Source organism: Zootoca vivipara, chromosome 4 (genome assembly GCF_963506605.1).
Source record: "Zootoca vivipara chromosome 4, rZooViv1.1, whole genome shotgun sequence".
In the NCBI taxonomy this organism is placed as follows: Eukaryota; Metazoa; Chordata; class Lepidosauria; order Squamata; family Lacertidae; genus Zootoca; species Zootoca vivipara.
The window spans coordinates 26,461,714-26,481,069 of NC_083279.1; the positions used below are offsets into that span (position 1 = coordinate 26,461,714).

The 19,356-nt window shown below is 44.9% G+C and overlaps 1 protein-coding gene across 1 annotated transcript in view; it reads right to left on the reverse strand.

The window, feature by feature from the left end:
* The window catches only part of LOC118085558 (parapinopsin-like), a 57,351-nt gene that overhangs the window by 28,145 nt on the left and 9,850 nt on the right, over positions 1-19,356 (reverse strand). Inside the window, exon 3 of the mRNA XM_060273401.1 lies at positions 7,121-7,440. Within this exon, the coding sequence (XP_060129384.1) occupies positions 7,121-7,440 (320 nt within the window). The remainder of the gene's footprint in view (positions 1-7,120; positions 7,441-19,356) is intronic.

The window sequence follows — 19,356 nt, forward strand, 5'->3', positions numbered from 1 at the left end:
AGTTCAGAACTTGAAATGAAATCATTGACTTTTTTCCTCCACCGCCCGCCCCCACTCTTTATAACTCTATTTTTCCTCTGAGAGTTTGATGCAAAGTAAAGTAAGAGGGGAATTATAAATGACTGCCAGTACCAAAAAGCATAGCAAAGCTACTTTAGTTGAGATTCCTGCATCGCAGGGGGTTGGACTAGATGACCCTTGGGGGCCCTTCCAACTCTACAATTCAACGATTCTATAAGCCAGGCATCCCCAAACTGCGGCCCTCCAGATGCTTTGGACTACAATTCCCATCTTCCCCGACCACTGGTCCTGTTAGCTAGGGATCATGGGAGTTGTAGGCCAAAACATCTGGAGGGCGGCAGTTTGGGGATGCCTGCTATAAGCCAACTTACACCTCATTAAAAGTAAGCCCCGTTGATTGTAGCAATGCTTTCAGGATATTCTAGTCCCACTTTCCCTCCGTCTCTTGATTATTTGTGCCTTCCTCACCCAAAGAAACTCAGCATTCCATGGCCACTGAGTAATAATAATAATAATAATAATTTATTATTTCTACCCCGCCCATCTTGTTGGGTTTCCCCAGCCACTCTGGGTGGCTTCCAACAAAATATTAAAATACAATAAAACATCAGACATTAAAAACCTCCAATTATCATTGGATTAGGGGAGGCTTGCATCATGAAATCACCCCCAAATATTTTAATACTTCTGTTCAGTTGCCAAAATGGGGCACAAAAGATGCTTGGGAGGAACAACAGATGTAACAATGGGATTTGCAACTTTTCCAGTTTGAGGGGGGGGGGACCGGGCGCTGCAGGGTGCTGTCCACAAACAGTAGCTCCAAGTGATCTATCATTTGTAAGGCTGTCCTCTACAAATTGCAGTGAAGGATCAAATATTTTAATTAAGAATTAAGAAAGCTGTGAACTACTGTTAAGGTACATGTTCTGCCCTTTCCCCCCTTCTTTGACATGTATGTACAGGAATGCTCTTTTTATTTTTACATGGCAGAGAATTCAAACACCCTTTGTGGTGTGTTCCAGCAACAGGTGTTATCATGTGGTTCAACTTTTGTCTGTGTCCTGGACACAGGGATAGACTGAAAGATATGGACATGGGGCTCCCACCATAAGAATGAATGTAACTCCATGTGTTGGCAGCTAGAGAACAGGGCTAGCCGGCACATTTTTGGAAGCCACTTCACACATTCAATACCTATGCATACCAAATGGCCAAAGCAGGCTACAAATTTGGGGGAGGATTGGGGGAGGCTTGCCTCATGAAATCACCCCCACATATTTTAATACTTCTGTAAACCCTAGGGTTTACTGCAAGTATGCTCCATCTTGTTTCTGAGCAGCTTATTTTGGCGACACAGCCATCCTAACTTGGCACCCAAGTCTCTTATATATGTAAGGTTCTTGTTGTGTTTGAGGCACTTATAGGGCACTATAGAGTGAGAGGCACAGAGGAAACAAGTCTTCAAACTTGGCCTGAATTCTGTGTTCGAGTGCTCACAGCGAAAGCGGGCAAGTTACAAGCAGCATAGCTGGGCCCCCTTTACAAATATAGCTTGCACGAGGAGTTCATTACAGAGGCACAATTCCCTCTGGGCCCACCCGGAATTCTGCATTTGCCCTGAAGCAAAAAATAAAATAAAATTCCATTTACCCACAAACCAAAACAGATGCATTTATCCCCAGAGAGACAAAAACTCTCAGGATGTCCCAGGGTTGGGGATCCTGTCACAACACATTCATCCAACCAACGCTCAAGAAACAACGAAGTTCCTTACGGGTCTCTCATCCCAGCAACAACTGGTTGCCAAGTGAGATTATACAAGCTCCTTTAAACAGATGCAATCCTATGCTTCTTCCTTCTATATCTGCGTTCAGCTACTCCCTCTAAGGAAAAGAGAGGCTTTATCAGATGCGCCTAAGCATCGGCCTCCAGCAAGACATCCCTAGATTCTTTTTGACAGGTGAAACAACTGCAGCAGGTCTCTAAGGGAGATAAAAGTGAGGAACACAAGGAAGTCATCAGGATTCAGCTCAGATAGCCTGTGAGACCTGCAGCGGCAGGTACTATCACAATAGCTTTAGAAAGCGGAGATTAAATATTCCAGATAAAGCCGTAGCCAGCATGAGACATCAACCACCAGCTTTTCTCCCATCTCACCGTACAGCAACTGTCTCCAAAAGAGAATATTTCCACTTAAAGGAAATGTGCTTCTATTAACAAGCAATTTGTGTGTCCTAAAAGGGCATGAAACACTGAGAAGTTAAGGCAGGGGTCCCCAGACTACGACCCGCGGGCCGGATGCGGCCCAGTTGGCCTCCCAATCCGGCCCGCGACGACCCCCGCCACCCACTGCCGCAGCCTGCTCTTACGGCGCGCAGCTTCGGCGGCGCTCTTCCAGGTCAGGAAAAAAGCACCGAAAATCGTTTGTGCGCATGCGTATGGGCCTCTCCCGACCCAGAAGAGGTCATTTCCAGTGCACTTCCGGGTCGGGGGAGGCCCATACGCATGCACACAAACGATTTCCGGCGCTTTTTCCGACCTGGAAGCGCGCCACCGCGCCAGTAAGTGTGTGTGCGCATGCGCACAGGCGCGCCCTCCCCCGCCCTCCGGACTGCCGCACAAACGGCACGGCGGGCACCGGCCCAAAGCCGGGTAAGTCTGGGGACCCCTGAGTTAAGGGATCAAGGGCTTCGAGGTGAGGAATCCTCATCTGCATTTAAGTGTAAATTCCAATGTTGCTGCCACTCAAACATTAGAAAGTTCAAACAATTTTTTTTGCTTACTATTCTGTAGGTAATTTTCCTGTGGAATCATTGTTGTGCCCTGTTAGCTCTTTACCTAAATTCTTGCTAACAGGTACAGTGAAGTATCATACTGGAAGCATCACCAGGAGTTTATGGCTTGGGTCAATGGCATATAGTACACAGACAGAAGTATAAAGCCACAGGAGATTTCATTTCCGAGTACATGGAACATCAATGTGTTATTTGTGCATTCCACTGTGAAGAGTAGCACCGGTCAGAAAGTCAGAAAGTCCCCTTTACTTTAGTAACTAACAACCCCTAGAGAAGACAACCTCTCTTTGCACCCAACCAAATACAGTATACAATAAGAAATGGATTTTCTTATTGTTGTACAAATCCAGATATTGTTTTTAAGTGCACACTATACATGAGAGACTTCTAACGGAAGTAAAAAGTGGTTTTTTGAAGGAATATGGAATTTTGAAAGGGCTAACGCCACAATCCTAACCAAGCTTTAAAAAGGTAAAGGACCCCCTGACAGTCAAGTCCAGTCGCAAATGACTCTGGGGTTGCAGCGCTCATCTCGCTTTACTGGCCGAGGGAGCCGACGTTTGTCCGCAGACAGTTTTTCTGGGTCATGTGCCCAGCATGACTAAGCCGCTTCTGGCGAAACCAGAGCAGCGCACAGAAAAGCCTACTCATAAGTAAATCCTAATCCTGTTGAATTCAACGGGGCTTACTCCCTGGTAAATGAGGTTGGGAGTACAGCCTTAATTAACAATTAAACTCTGTTGTTAAGAATTCTGTGCCACATTCTCACAAGATACCGTGTGCGATTTCAAATTAAGACATACAAAATAGATCCACTGAAATCTGTTCTTGTGGCTATCGCCATATGGAACATGGTGCAAATAGTTGTGTACAAAATACACACATCCGTTATGAAAGCTATACACATGTTTTAATTCTAGTTTCGCCCTTTTTAAAGGGAGTTTAACAAAGCTTATTATTTCCCCAGATATAAACACCACATGACTTAGCAATAAACAATCCGGAATAATCAGTCTGATGATAATAGGTCCTAATGTCCTACAATCTTGCCTTTGAAATGTCATAGCGCTCTGTGAATACCGTAGGTTCCTACTGGGCAAATATTTAATTCTTGAAGGTATTCAGGTAATAGCTTTTGCTCTGACAGGAATCCTCCAGGAGTTAGCTCCTAAAATCAAATATATAATACTAGTGTATTTCAGCCCGTTCAATAACGGGCGCTAGAACATCCTGGGGTTTGGAGAAGCGCTTGCGCAGCGCTTCTCCGAACCCTGGGACCTGTCCTTACTGTCGGCGGCAGGGGGACAGGAACGGAGGAGGAGAAAGCGCTGCTTTCTCCTCCTCCGTTCCTCTCTCCCAGCCGCCGACAGCAAGGAGACATCCTGGGGTTTGGAGAAGCGCTTGTGCAGCGCTTCTCCGAACCCTGGGACCTGTCCTTGCTGTCGGCGGCAGGGGGACAGGAACGGAGGAGGAGAAAGCGCTGCTTTCTCCTCCTCCGTTCCTCTCTCCCAGCCGCCGACAGCAAGGAGACATCCTGGGGTTTGGAGAAGCGCTTGCGCAGCGCTTCTCCGAACCCTGGGACCTGTCCTTACTGTCGGCGGCAGGGGGACAGGAACGGAGGAGGAGAAAGCGCTGCTTTCTCCTCCTCCGTTCCTCTCTCCCAGCCGCCGACAGCAAGGAGACATCCTGGGGTTTGGAGAAGCGCTTGTGCAGCGCTTCTCCGAACCCTGGGACCTGTCCTTGCTGTCGGCGGCAGGGGGACAGGAACGGAGGAGGAGAAAGCGCTGCTTTCTCCTCCTCCGTTCCTCTCTCCCAGCCGCCGACAGCAAGGAGACATCCTGGGGTTTGGAGAAGCGCTTGCGCAGCGCTTCTCCGAACCCTGGGACCTGTCCTTACTGTCGGCGGCAGGGGGACAGGAACGGAGGAGGAGAAAGCGCTGCTTTCTCCTCCTCCGTTCCTCTCTCCCAGCCGCCGACAGGAAGCAGACATCCCGGGGTTCGGAGAAGCGCTTGCGCAGCGCTTCTCCGAACCCTGGGACCTGTCCTTGCTGTCGGCGGCAGGGGGACAGGAACGGAGGAGGAGAAAGCGCTGCTTTCTCCTCCTCCGTTCCTCTCTCCCAGCCGCCGACAGCAAGGAGACATCCTGGGGTTTGGAGAAGCGCTTGTGCAGCGCTTCTCCGAACCCTGGGACCTGTCCTTGCTGTCGGCGGCAGGGGGACAGGAACGGAGGAGGAGAAAGCGCTGCTTTCTCCTCCTCCGTTCCTCTCTCCCAGCCGCCGACAGCAAGGAGACATCCTGGGGTTTGGAGAAGCGCTTGCGCAGCGCTTCTCCGAACCCTGGGACCTGTCCTTACTGTCGGCGGCAGGGGGACAGGAACGGAGGAGGAGAAAGCGCTGCTTTCTCCTCCTCCGTTCCTCTCTCCCAGCCGCCGACAGGAAGCAGACATCCCGGGGTTCGGAGAAGCGCTTGCGCAGCGCTTCTCCGAACCCTGGGACCCGTCCTTACTGTCGGCGGCAGGGGGACAGGAACGGAGGAGGAGAAAGCGGCGCTTTCTCCTCCTTCCTTCCTCTCCCCCAGCCGCCGACAGGAAGGACGCGCGCACTCTCCCCCCCCCCGCCTCCTCCAACCGCCGCTCCTCACGGCCAGGGAGGGTTGTGAGGAGGCCTTCGCCGGCCTCCACCCCGGCGGGAGCGGCGGTTGGAGGAGGCAGAGTGGGGGGAGAGTGCGCGCGCGCAGTCTCTGCTGTCCAATCCCTGTATCCCTGGGGCACATGCGCAGTGACCCAGGGACACACGGGACATCTGGACGCAGGGACAACATGGACATTATTATATAGGATTCTGGCATTACTCATAGCCCTAATTTCAAAATTCTAATGCAAAGGCCAACCCTGCTTACTCAAGTACTTAGAACCTGACTAAAATTAGACTCTTGGGGCTTCAAATGAGAAAAACTTCGCTGAAAGCCAGGAGATGTCTACCACACTAAAGAATAAGTAAAAACTGAAGATTTCTCCAGACAATCAATACATGCGTAACCCTTCCAAATGTTGTCCTTTGCATGAGAGTTCTCCAAGTTCTAATTCTAAAGCAACATCCAGAAGTTGCTTGACTACAGCACCCATCATCCCTCGCCACTGGGTTGGTTGGCTGGAGTTGATGGGAGTTGGAGTTCAACAACGTCATAAATCTCATTAATCACGGTAGAATAAATTAGGCTGCAATCCTAACCCTGTTTGGTTCCATTGAACTAAAGGACTTACTTCTCAGTAGACACTGTAGTGTCAGCAGTGCAATCCTAAATAACAAATTAATCACAAATACTGTCAACTCATCAGATCCACAAGGATAATCAAAAGGCATCTAGTTCATTAAAGCTAATCAATCCAGCAGACAACCCTTAATCATGCTGATTTAGAAATTAGGTAAAACTAGCTTATTAATGGAGAGCAATGGGTAATTACCAGTTCAATTCATATTCAACCTAAACCATTTTCAGTCAGTTCATCAGTGTCCGAGGCAGATAACCCCTATTCATTGATGGAAAGGTTTGATGGTCTGATCTTGGTGAGTTTACCTGTTATAGATGATGCTATTGTTACCCTGTCTGATCAGAGGAACAGCCTAGGTGTTCTCCTGGAGCCAAGTCTTTTCTTCATCTGCATTCAGGACCAAACTGCATGAGTTTACCTTCAAGGCCAGCATATAAATATTTTAAATGTTTACTCTGAAGGAGCAGGAGACAAAGGATCTGCTTTGGATGCAGACGGATACAATCCCTGGAATCTGCAAGGAAGGCTGGGAATATTCTATGTCTAAACCCTGGATAGTAACTGTCAAGTCAACATAGACAGTACTGAGGTGGATGGACCAAGTGATGTAAAACAGCTTCATAGAATCACAGAATGGTAGAGTTGGAAGGGACAACAAGGGTCATCTAGTCCAAACTGTGCAATGCAGAAATCTTTTTGCCCTATGTTCCTAGAGAACAGTTTATGAAGACATGCAGCTCTGCTACTGGGGTATGACCCTGAAAGCTTTCTGGATAGGAGACTGTTGCACTGCTCTCAAAGGAGGGTAGGATAGAGCTGTAATAAAAAAATAAAAACCACAGAGATGCCACTAAGTATAGGGGACTTACTCTCAAGTAAGTGTGCAGAGGATTAGGGCCTTCGAATATGAAATGAGAGAAACCTACCATCTTTGAAAGCCTTCAGTTCTTTTTTTAACGTATGTATATTAGAGGGCACATATCTGAAGCGCAACCTTCCTCAGAGATAACATATAATACCTATGACGCACTTACCTGTTTGACATCATAAAAGAGGCGGGTGTAGCAGTATATCATCACTATTACGGGGATGACTAAGCAGAATATGAAAAGGCAGATGATGTACGACACCGACTCTGGTGATTCAGAGGTCCATCGGACAGAACAGCTGGTGCCTGCCCGCTCGAGCCCATAGCTGCTCCAGCCAATGAGAGGGGGCACTGTCCAGACCAGAGAATAGAGCCAGGAGCCCCCAACTCCTAACAGAGCCTTTTGGTAGTCAGAGCCACGTTTACTGGTGAGGGTGCTGTAACGTTCGTAAGACAGAATGGCCAGCGAGATCAAAGACACAATGCCTGCAACGAGAAAGAAGTGGGGACAAGAATAATTAAGAGAATCACTTTGTGTTATTTCATATGCCATAAAGTCTTAAAGGGCAGAAAGTGAAATACCATTTTCTGCATGATGAGAATGTCAAGGGGAATTATTATTATTATTAGTATTATGAGTTAAATTTGTATACCGCCTTTCATCTATAGATCTCAGGACGGTTCATAGCATAAAATTACAATATAAAAAACTCAAAAATACATAATAAGAACAAAAACAAACCAATAATTCCCCCTCCCAGAGTCAATAGGAAGAAACTGGCAAGGCAGACAAGGTCAAGTAACACATTTTCATTTTCCCTTCTATAGACACACAAACAAGACATGACTGAACTTCAAACTTGACATTTATGATAGTGATGTCTCCCTCCACTGAGAATAATTTTGCAAAATTCACCCCAAGTTGATTAGGGAACTTGACCTCCTGGTCTCCATTGATCTTTACGGTCACTTCCTCATCACCAAAGGACATACAGATGCTGGAACCATATAGTATAGTATAGTATAGTATAGTATAGTATAGTATAGTATAGTATAGTATAGTATAGTATAGTATAGTATAGTATAGATCTGCTTTTAAAGCTTTTGGCAATCTCAGAATTACTCAAAGGAAATATTCAAAACTCCTGCCTCTCTCTCAATGGAAATGCATTCCCATTGGTAAAGACAACTGTATCTGAATACATTTTTTGTAAAGTCATGACTGCTCTAAAGCAATTCCCCATGTTTTCATCAGGACACAGGACAATATCCCTGCCAGCTGGTCCGCCGGTGAGAGTGCTGGCAGGCAAGTGAGAAAGAACTAATGGAAGCTGCACTCAGCTTTTCATGGTCATCATTTGCTCACTCATCCCCTGTGGGTTAGGAAGGAAAAAATGATAGAAGTGGGCAGCTGGCAATCATGAGGTGGTGCCAGGAAGCTTTTGGGAGCGAGGATGCGGGCCTAATCAAGCAGATGACTATGCTATCCTCTGTTGACCATGGCCCTGAGTCAACCATTTCAGTGTGACTCATAATTCTCAGGAGGATACAGACTAGAGAAGATGTGGATCCCATGCCTACATCTCCCTTTCCTGTGGGGTGACTGATGCTAGTGTGGGAAGTAATCATACAATCTGCCCAACCCAGATGGTTTCCTTCTGCAGACATTAGTGGAACAGCTTGAGTTCTAGCCTATATTCTTCAGGTTGGAAGTCTATTTTCTTAAGGGCAGAAAAGTACTGTGTGAGCATTATGAAGCATTATCACCCTTTGTATCTTATTACTGGGTTTCACTTCCATGAGTCATGAAAGGAGGGGGGGGGGTTGTCTAGATGTCATCATTGGGTTCCTCTCCAAGCCTGTGATTCAATATCTGTAAGATGGAATTTCTGCAAAGAAAAAGGGACTGCCATAGTGCTTAATCCAAACCAGGCCTTGGCCCAAGAACATTCTGACTTAGGCTAGCATCCAGACACTTCAACCTTCAAATTAGTCTGAAGTTTGGCATACAATGCAAGTAAACTCAGAAAGTGTTTGGCAAGATGGCCTCACCCCCCTTTATTGTATAATGGAAGACTGGGGTCAGCAATGGGAGGTTTCTGGGACAAATCCAACTAAGGGGTAGCACTGCAGCAAACTGTTCAGTTGCCAAAATGGGGCACAAAAGATGCTTGGGAGGAACAACAGATGTAACAATGGGATTTGCAACTTTTCCAGTTTGGGAGGGGGGGAGCCGGGCTCTGCAGGGTGCTGTCCACAAACAGTAGCTCCAAGTGATCTATCATTTGTAAGGCTGTCCTCTACAAATTGCAGTGAAGGATCAAATATTTGAATTAAGAAAGCTGTGAACTACTGTTAAGGTACATGTTCTGCCCTTTTCCCCCTTCTTTGACATGTATGTACAGGAATGCTCCTTTTATTTTTACATGGCAGAGAATTCAAACACCCTTTGTGGTGTGTTCCAGCAACAGGTGTTATCATGTGGTTCAACTTTTGTCTGTGTCCTGGACACAGGGATAGACTGAAAGATATGGACATGGGGCTCCCACCATAAGAATGAATGTAACTCCATGTGTTGGCAGCTAGAGAACAGGGCTAGCCGGCACATTTTTGGAAGCCACTTCACACATTCAATACCTATGCATACCAAATGGCCAAAGCAGGCTACAAATTTACCAGAAGCTAATTCTTAATCCACTAAATTGAAACAAAGTTTGTTTGTTTGCACTGAAATGCATATACAATGACAGCAACATTGACATTTACACACAGCTGGTGTGTACATGGGTGAGTGGGGGTTGTCCTCTGGTATGTAATGAGAAGTGGGTTTTTTTTTATAACAGGCAGAGAAGAAGCATTTGGAAACTAGCAGGGTTTGCTATGGATTATACAAGTGCGTAATTGTGGTGTTGTCTGCAAATCAATAAATGCTGTTGTTTATTGACCTGGAAATCGTTTAATGATGCCCCAATTACAAAGGCATTGCCACCTCTACATAAGATTTGTCCCCTTTGATGTTTAGGAAAATACCAATGTAAACGGCCAAGACATGTCCACTTAGTTAACTTCCGGGGGGGGGGGGAGAAAATGCTTATCAAAAGAAAAAGTATTTCACTAGGTACGCCAACGAATTTAGAGGATTGTGCTTACAGAGAAAAAAAGAATGTGGCTTCGATTCAATAGTGACTACAGTACTTCCAAGTGATGGAGACAGATCCTGATAACAGCTGGATTTTATATTTTCAAAAATGGAAGAACCACCACTAAATGTTTCTGCGTCCCAGCAGTCCTCAGGACAATCCCAGGTGCAACAATACACCTAGAAAAGAGGCTAGTCGTCTAATAATAATAATAATATTACCACCTCACACATGCCATCTCAGTGCAGTAACTAAATGCAGACTCTATGAGGATGGAGAAACTGTGACCTTCTGGGTGTTGTTAAGAGTCCAACTCCCATCAGTTCCAGCCAACATAGCCAATGGCCAGGAAAGACGGGAGTTATAACCCAACAACTGCAAAGCAAGAACCGTCCTTTGATGGGCAATGCCTGATAACATATGATGTGCACTCTTTATAAAGACTTGAGGAAGAAGGTCATCACCCCTCTTATTGTCCATTCCGAGTCATCCAGCCACTGCCACAGTGTCCTTTCTCTTGGCAGATCAAGGTGAGCAGGTGACAGCAAAGGTTGCAAGGTTTTTAGCTGGGGCAATTAGAATAAGATTCACTATTTGACTATCGATTCAAAACCCTAAAATGTGTTTTATATAATTCACTTTTTATTTCTATTCTTTGTATATCGTATTGTTGTTTTATTGCTATGCCCGATGCAAATAAAGATTCATTCCTTCATTCATATGATGTGCTTGACTGGGGCCCGCAGCCACGCACCTATTAAAGTGGGCCACAGAAGGACTCTCCGCGTTGGGATCTGGCCCTCCAGTCGAAAGTGGTTCACCACCTCCAGCCTTGGAGTACACTACAGAGTATGTGACCTATGATTTCAATCCTGTTTTTGCCTTTAGATCAGAGGCTGGATGGAAGCAAAAGGCAGGCTGTTATCACCAAGCTCAAAACCATGGAGGGACCTGGTTTGAACAGAGACATTGGATTCTTATCTCATTATACATGATAAAGCGATCTTCAGCCATCTCCACCCTTGCTTTTTCATGCAAAACCATTTGCAGTCGTTTTCGGTCATCAACAGCTATCAGTCAGTCAATCACCCACTTCCACCACCCTTCTGAGTGATACCCCCTCCCCTCCCCTCCCCACCCCTCCCCACCCCCTCCCCACCCCTTCTCTACATAAGCTCCTGGGGACTCCTATTTCAGTGTATCTGAAGAAGTATGCATGCACACGAAAGCTCATACCAAAATAAAAACTTAGTTGGTCTTTAAGGTGCTACTGAAGGAATTTTTTTATTTTACTTCGACCCAGACCAACACGGCTACCTACCTGCTCCCCTTCAGTTTAACTTCCAGCCCTGACAGCTAAGGGCTTTGTCTACACTGCACTTCTGTTTCCTAAACAGCATGAGGAATCCATACCGGAGCAGATGGGAGTAATGCTATATTAGCAAATTAGCAAGTAAAATCATCACAGCCAACTGACACCCCCCCAACTCCATGGATTTCCCCCCCCCCCCCGGTAATTATACTTTGCAAAGTTGTGCAGAAGTTGCCCGGGTCGTTTGACCCTTTTTTAATCATTCTCTTTTCTCCTACAAATACCACACGACGCTTGCTTTTAAAGTTTAAGGTGACATACGACTTTTCATTGCTGTGCTTGCTCTTTTCAGACTGAATGTACAAGAGAGGCAGGTGATACAGTACTTTCATTACTGAAATGTATTTCCGTGAATTTGCATCTGAAACTGGACTGATATTTACAGACTGGCTCTGAGGCAGGCAGTAGCATAACACCCAGCACTTGCTGTTCTCAGAATTAAAACTCTCTCACACATATATATACTGGGGGGAAACCTGCCTCAGTGTGTGTGTGTGTGTGTGTGTGTGTGTTATCACAAGATTCTAGGCTGCAGCATTAACCCTTTGAATAATATTTTGGATGCACCATTCCCACAGTTTTAAGACCACGGGCAGCCTCCGTTCCACCTGAAACAACTCAGCTGGACACGATACCGTTAGCAAAACACGTTTCTACTGTACTGTCACGGCTGGTTCACTGGCCTGCAAATCGGTTCTTAGGAAAATATATAAATGTGAAAGATCAGAACCAGGGACACACTTATGGCAGAGTTAAGTGCTGTGGCTAGACCTGGACATAGAGAGTGGGGAGTTTTGAAATGTGTATTGTCTAAAGAGCACCAATCATTTTCTGCTCCTTTTCCATGCACAAGTTCATTAGCAACACATTCCAAGTATTCCAGTTTAGAATCCTGGAGTAAACGTTTGAACTCATTCTACCTCCTGGGCATATGATAATAGAGAACAGCAAACTAGAAGCCTTAAGGGTTTCTACACATGCTTGAGGACAAAGGCCTGTCATCGTTTATAATCTAGTTTGTTAGATATTGGGAGTTCAAGCATTACATTTGAAGCTATAGTTTTAAATTTTAAAAAGTTATGCTTTCCCCATAAAACTTCCCTGTGGAGGGTAAGGCTTTTACGTTTTATTTCATTAATAAGTTACTGGAGTATAAACATCTGTGAGCAAACTCCCACCAGCTATCAACTTCACCCATCTTAAATACTGTAAGTGTTTTCCCCTTCCCCCACACACACCCCCTTTTTAATGAGAAAACTTGCCAGGCATAAAAGATCTTTTAGGTTACACTGATAACTAGAGACATGTAAGTGGCAGGAGCAGGCCAAGAACAGTCACTTTGCCAACAAGGGACTTAAATTACCTGGAAAATGAAAGCTTCTAACTGCTAACCTTTGATTTCAACTAAGTGTAATGTATCTCACAATGCACATGGTAGCATACTAATTCAGTGGTACCTCCGTTCCGGAGCTTGTAAATCAAAACAGGTTGTAACCCAAGGCGCGCTTTCGCCAATGGGGCCTCCCCCCAAAAATTGGTTGTAATAAATAAAATAAAAAATGGGTTGCAATCCGAAAAAAGGGACACGCACTTCTGGGTTTGACGTGGTTGTAATCCAAAACGGTTATAATCCAAAGCGGTTGCAAACCAAGGTACCACTGTAGCAGCTTAATTGTGAGCCGAAGGTCTTTAAAAGATCGAAATAAGTCTACATAAACACAGAATGGGGGGAAGTGGCCGTCTTAAAATGATGGCAGAAGTTTGAGTAAAGCGGGGGGAGGGGGAGAGAAAGTTAAAACTTGTTAAAACTCTTTTGAAAACAAAACTTCAGTGTCTCTTCATCTCTACTGTACTCAAACCTCTGCTGTCGTTTTAATCAAACCACTTTCCCCCTCTCAGTGTTTCTCCTTTCTTACTCCCATGCCACGGCCACTGCCGTTGTGCAACTTGATTTCACTTTTGCTTCCATGCCTCACCCTGACTTCTTGGAAATCCAGGGATTAGCCCCCCTTCAAGGGGATTGCATGACGACATTCTTTCATTTTTATTATACAGTATAGAGAGATTTTGAAGTGGATTTCAGTGGCTTGTCAGAGTGAATATCCAGTTCACACCAGAAGTTAAGACTGTCCGTGGAAGTAATTTCTGCAGTGCCACTGGGTTGTTTGTGCAAGGTGATTATTTGTCATCAATGACACCCGCTACTATCCAGTCAGGAGTCCATGACATTAATAACCTCAAGTGACATTTCCCTACCACCCCCAACATGTCTGTGAAATAATGGACAGTATCAACACAACAATTACAAAACATGCACACTGAAGCCCAAACTGAGTACCAATACAATTAGTTATCCTTATGTCCCGGAGAATAAACATGTTTTTACCTGGTGCCACATTGTTTGTAAGGGGGGGGGGGAGTTAGCACCCATGTGTCTCCATGGAGAGAGCATTCCAAAGATTTCGGCTATTACAGAGAAGCCCACAGCTTTGCAGGAGGGCCAGAATTTAATACTTGTGGACGTGCCTTATATTTAAAAGCTCACAGATTCCTCTCCTGACTTTTCCCATTAAACGTTTAAGCACAAACATTTTTATAGGATAAAGGGGGGGCGGTAATTCACACACACACACACCAATAGCAATAAAGGGGAAATGACTATAAAACCAGTATATGTCTCTCATATATACCCTCAGTTCTAAACGCTTATTGCATTTTTCATTTATCCTGGTTAGTCCCTCCCCTTTTGTCTTTTTCTTTAATTCCGGAATTACTTCTTGTTCATTACCTCTGCATACTTCATAGAACTCTGCTAAAGCACTTGGATTTTTATTTTAAAACTAAGGCAAATTTAGGCTTTAAGGTGACAACACACTAAAAGGGTAGATTGATTCCACCGAAATCAAGGTTACCTATTTTTTAAAGGAACATATATCTGCAGCTGAAAGGGATAGGAACAAGGCTCTTCATCAACTCCAGTTATGAAAGTGTTATTAATCACAATGTCTGGTTAAATAGGTCAGATCCAAAGACTCTAAAATTAAAACTATTCAACTGAAGGTTGAAGTCCTAGTTACAGCTAGAGAGTGTGTTTGTCCTTGAAACTTATTTATCATTCTAGAATTATTTTTGCGATCTTTCAATTGGTAATTATGGTCTTCATGTTCTTACAGATTGCCTTAATAACGACAGGTCTGCTACTTGTTAAAAGTTGAGATTTGCTTTAGAACATTAATTGCAACAGATTTCTTATCCAAAGGAGATTCTGCAGAATATAAAAGGAACATCCAAATAGATTCTTTTAAATTATTCTGTACAGAACCAACATTGCCTAGGTTTGGATCTGTTTTCCGTTTATTAAAAAACCCCTCTAAAAATAGCCAAGCAACTTTTCTCTAGTTATGCCCCCTTTTATTTATCACGGGATGCTGTGTTCTTCTGTACCATTTTAAGGATTTTTTTCATTTATATAAGGCCCAACATACTAAAACTAAGATTCAACATTTTTGTAAAGGTTCAGCCATCCAGAAATGCTATCATGAATGCTGACTCAAGGCTACCTAGGACTATGTATTTCACAGGGACACAAATTATAGATTTCAGCCAACAGTGACAGTTCCCAATGTTATCTGGATAATAAGCAAACAAATAAATAAATAAATAAATGTGGGGAAAACTATTTTGGTTTTTATAATTCAGGTCAATATTGAAGGCTGAGAAACAATAATTCCACATTGTCTTATTTATTTCTTTTTGACATTAATGAATACAGTACAAGACTTTGTGGATCTCTCCAGAAGCTGCTGTTGTCGCCACTCAATGCTGCCACTGTGCAGGGGTGAGGGCAGAGTTGTGGAGGCAGTGCGGCAGCAGAGCAGTGGCGAGGGAGCACTTCCCATTCCACCTCAAGCAGCAAAGCGGAAGGTGATGCCCCTGAATAAAGGGACCATCCACAGCCTCAAATAACTGTTACGGCAGCCAGACCTTCTTGGGCTACATAAGATTTGTGTATCCTGAGTACAGAGTACCGGCACCCTTTCTTTTCTTTTTTCTTTTCTTTTCTTCCTTTCTTTTTTTTTCTTTTTTGCTGCCCATAGCAGCCATTTTGTTCTAGAACGCATGACACTTAATATAAATACAGTCATACCTTGGATCTCGAACGCCTTGCGAGTCAAACGTTTTGGCTCCCGAGGGCCGCAAACCCGGAAGTGAGCGTTCCGGTTTGCAAACGTTCTTTGGAACCTGAACGTCCGACGCGGCTGTAACAGATTGACACGTTTTTGAAATATTTATTCCTACCTGGCTGGAAAAGAGTTAGTCCACATCCAGCCTGACTGACATAACATTCTGATGGGAGCGGGACTGTTCCCAGTTTAAAAGGAGGGAGCAGCGGTTTTGTCAGTTGAGGAGAGGGGGAGGGGGGAGAGAGATGTGAAGAATAAAGTTGAGAGGCCAGGATAGTGGTGGTTTAGATGAGGCTTATGAAAGCTTGATGTTAAATGTTTGACAGAGTTATTGTACAACTGAAACAAAGCGGATAAACACGTGAAACGTTAAAGAAACACCTATGTTTTTAAGATAATAAAATTCATCTCTTTTGTGCCAAGAAGAATCGTCATTATTGTTCCAGCTGGGTATCAGAACTCACAGAAGTGGTGGCTCAATAGAGGACAAAACTTACCTCAGGAATAGAGGCGACAGTTTGTGTCCGACGCAGCTTCCCAAACGTTTTGGAAGTCGAACAGACTTCCGGAACGGATTCCATTCGACTTCCAAGGTACCACTGTATAAGAATACTGGCTTCTTCTTCTTTTTTCTTTTTTTTACACCAAAGAAAAAGTACTGCTTGGAGGCCACACAGAAAGCAGGAGTGTGTGATCAAGCAACCTACCAGGAGGACAGGAAAAGGGGCTCACATTCATTTGGTCTTTTGTTGTTGTTGTTACATAAGTGAAAAAGAGGTAGGTGGGAGTGACATACAAGGCAGATGGGTATGAATCCCCATGCAGCTTTACAACTGGGGTCGCCATCCCAAGCACATTTACTAAGAGAGAGAAAAGGGCCCACTGAAAGCCGAGGAGCTTTGCTTCCAAGTGAAGGTACTGTTATAAATCTGTGAGTGCTAAATGCTTGGGCTTAACAGGATTTAATTAGAACTGGGAAATAGCCAGACCCAGGTGTGTGCTGGGGGTAATTAAGAGGTGTGGACCCACTGATAAGCCTCTGCCATTTGTACATGTAAAAGCAGCAATGCAGGGTTTCAGGCAGGAGTGTTTCCTAACCCTACCTAGAGATGTCCGAGACTGTAGAACGTACCTGAACACTTCTGCATGCAAATAACATGACCTGCCAATATGCTATTGTCCTTCACCCCTGTACAGTGGTGCCTCGCTAGACAAATTTAATTCATTCCACGGGTCTTTTCTTATAACAAAAATTCGTCTAGCAAATCCCATAGGAATGCATTGAATTTTTTTTTGCCCATAGGAACGGATTAATTGAATTTCAATGCATTCCTATGGGAAACCGCTATTCGCTAGACGAATTTTTCATAAAACGAATTCGTCTAGCGAGGCAACCTCCGCTCGAAAAATCATTTCGTTAAGCGAAAATTTTGTTAAGCAGTGCATTCGTTAAGTGAGGCACCACTGTACTTATGCGACAGGAATGTTAAAAACAGCATGCAGAGAGAGGGCAAGTATGGAAGCCATAGGAACAGAACCTATCTATATACTATGCAACAACAGTCCTATTTCTGTTTACTGAAAAGAAAGTCTCATTCATTTCAAGGGGGTTTAATCCTCCTAGGTAAATGGGCATCATATCACAGCTCAAGGTAGCAGGGGAGTAGTTAAGACTCACTGTTAGCAACCGCTTCTACCACAGGTCTCTCTTTTCTCTCACAATACCGTAATTTATGCCCAAAAGCAAAAAAAAAAAATCAACCCTATAACATTCAGTATGAACCACACTTTAATTAGATATGATATAGTTTGTTCAAGGTGAAGAATACCAGGCAGAAGAATGCCAGGTAATTTGGAATTACGCGGCTGAGAATTTTCTCAAATTACATTCTTCCTCTTGAAGCTGAATTGACAAGTGCGTCGTGCTTTGATCTACAAAGACAGGTGTGTTGAGTGTCTTTCCTAGCATCAGTTGAAGTGGGCAGAAATGAGGATGCCTACATTTCTAGATAGCAAGTACAGATTAGTACAGACCCATTTGAAAGAGGTTATTGTTTGACGGCAGTGGATTAAAGAAAGTATAATGGGCGTGCGCTCCAAGAGGTCGACTTTAGCCTACACATTAAGACAGGATGGCCTTCCCAATGTGGCTGGATTGCAGTCCTCATCATCCCTGGTCATTAGCCATGCTGACAAGGGCTAGTGGGAGCTAGGGTCCAGCAACATCTGAGGGGGCCACCAGGTCTCCACCATTGTTGAAAGAGGAGGGATAACAAGAATGGAAGAGAGGCATTCAACATTCTTCATTTTCTTTGTTCATTAATGAGTTATATGTGCAAAGTGGGTGGGAACGCGATACACAAGCCCGGCTCTAGGTGTAGTCCCGGTGGCGCGGGGCGCCGGGCTGGCGGAGTGGCGCTGCGCAACGAAGCCGCGCGTAAGCCGTGCTGCGCGCTGCAAGGGCGGGGGCGCCGGAGCGATCTCCGCGCCTCAGCGCCAGGGCGCCCGACCTGCTTGAGACGGCCCTGACGATACATACTCCGAAGTGACTTCTGTAAAAGAACTTAACCACCCTGTTCACACATTTTACAAGACATCTCTGACCCGGTGGATTCTGCTTCCAACCAAAGTCAGATGAAGTGAATCTTTTGCCTTTTATTAACAGCTTTATTGTGCAAGGGCATTGGGCCAGAAGGTTGAGCGGGGAACCTGCCTCCTAACCAATGAAGCAAGCATCTGTCTCCCTTTCGGTGTGAGAAGGACTGTTAATTTAACTGAAGATTATGGAAGCAGCTGTGACTAGCAGGACAAAATCAGTTCATAAGTCAGAGGGGAACCCATAATTTCTTCCAAATAGGCTCCTTGCCACTTCCTGAACAGCAGGGGAGGAAGACTATAATAAGGATCTATTATCTTGCTGTTCTAACCATAGCTGTTTCTGTACCTGTACAGAGGCAGTCAGTTATGGTGCTATTATAGATTGATTGTAGCAATAAAGCTGTTGCTGTTGGAGAGATTGTCATTAGAATTACGCATGAGGGGGCTGTGGGACTATGCAGGGTAGACCACCCTGCATGCGCCAATATGCAAAACTGTTGTTGTTGTTTAGTCGTTTAGTCATGTCCGACTCTTCGTGACCCCATGGACCATAGCACGCCAGGCACTCCTGTCTTGCACTGCCTCCCGCAGTTTGGTCAAACTCATGTTCGTAGCTTCGAGAACACTGTCCAACCACCTTGTCCTCTGACGTCCCCTTCTCCTAGTGCCCTCAATCTTTCCCAACATCAGGGTCTTTTCCAAGGATTCTTCTCTTCTCATGAGGTGGCCAAAGTATTGGAGCCTCAGCTTCACGATCTGTCCTTCCAGGGAGCACTCAGGGCTGATTTCCTTAAGAATGGATAGGTTTGATATTCTTGCAGTCCATGGGACTCTCAAGAGTCTCCTCCAGCACCATAATTCAAAAGCATCAATTCTTCGGCGATCAGCCTTCTTTATGGTCCAGCTCTCACTTCCATACATCACTACTGGGAAAACCAGTGCAAAACCAGTGCAAAACTGCCAGTCCCCTACTACTAATGGATTCCATGTGTCTACTGATATATGCACATATATCATATATGCACATATATGCACATATGTGCACATATATCCTGAGAGGGTACCCTGGCCCTGTCTTACAAACATGTATCAGTATGCAGACAGAGCC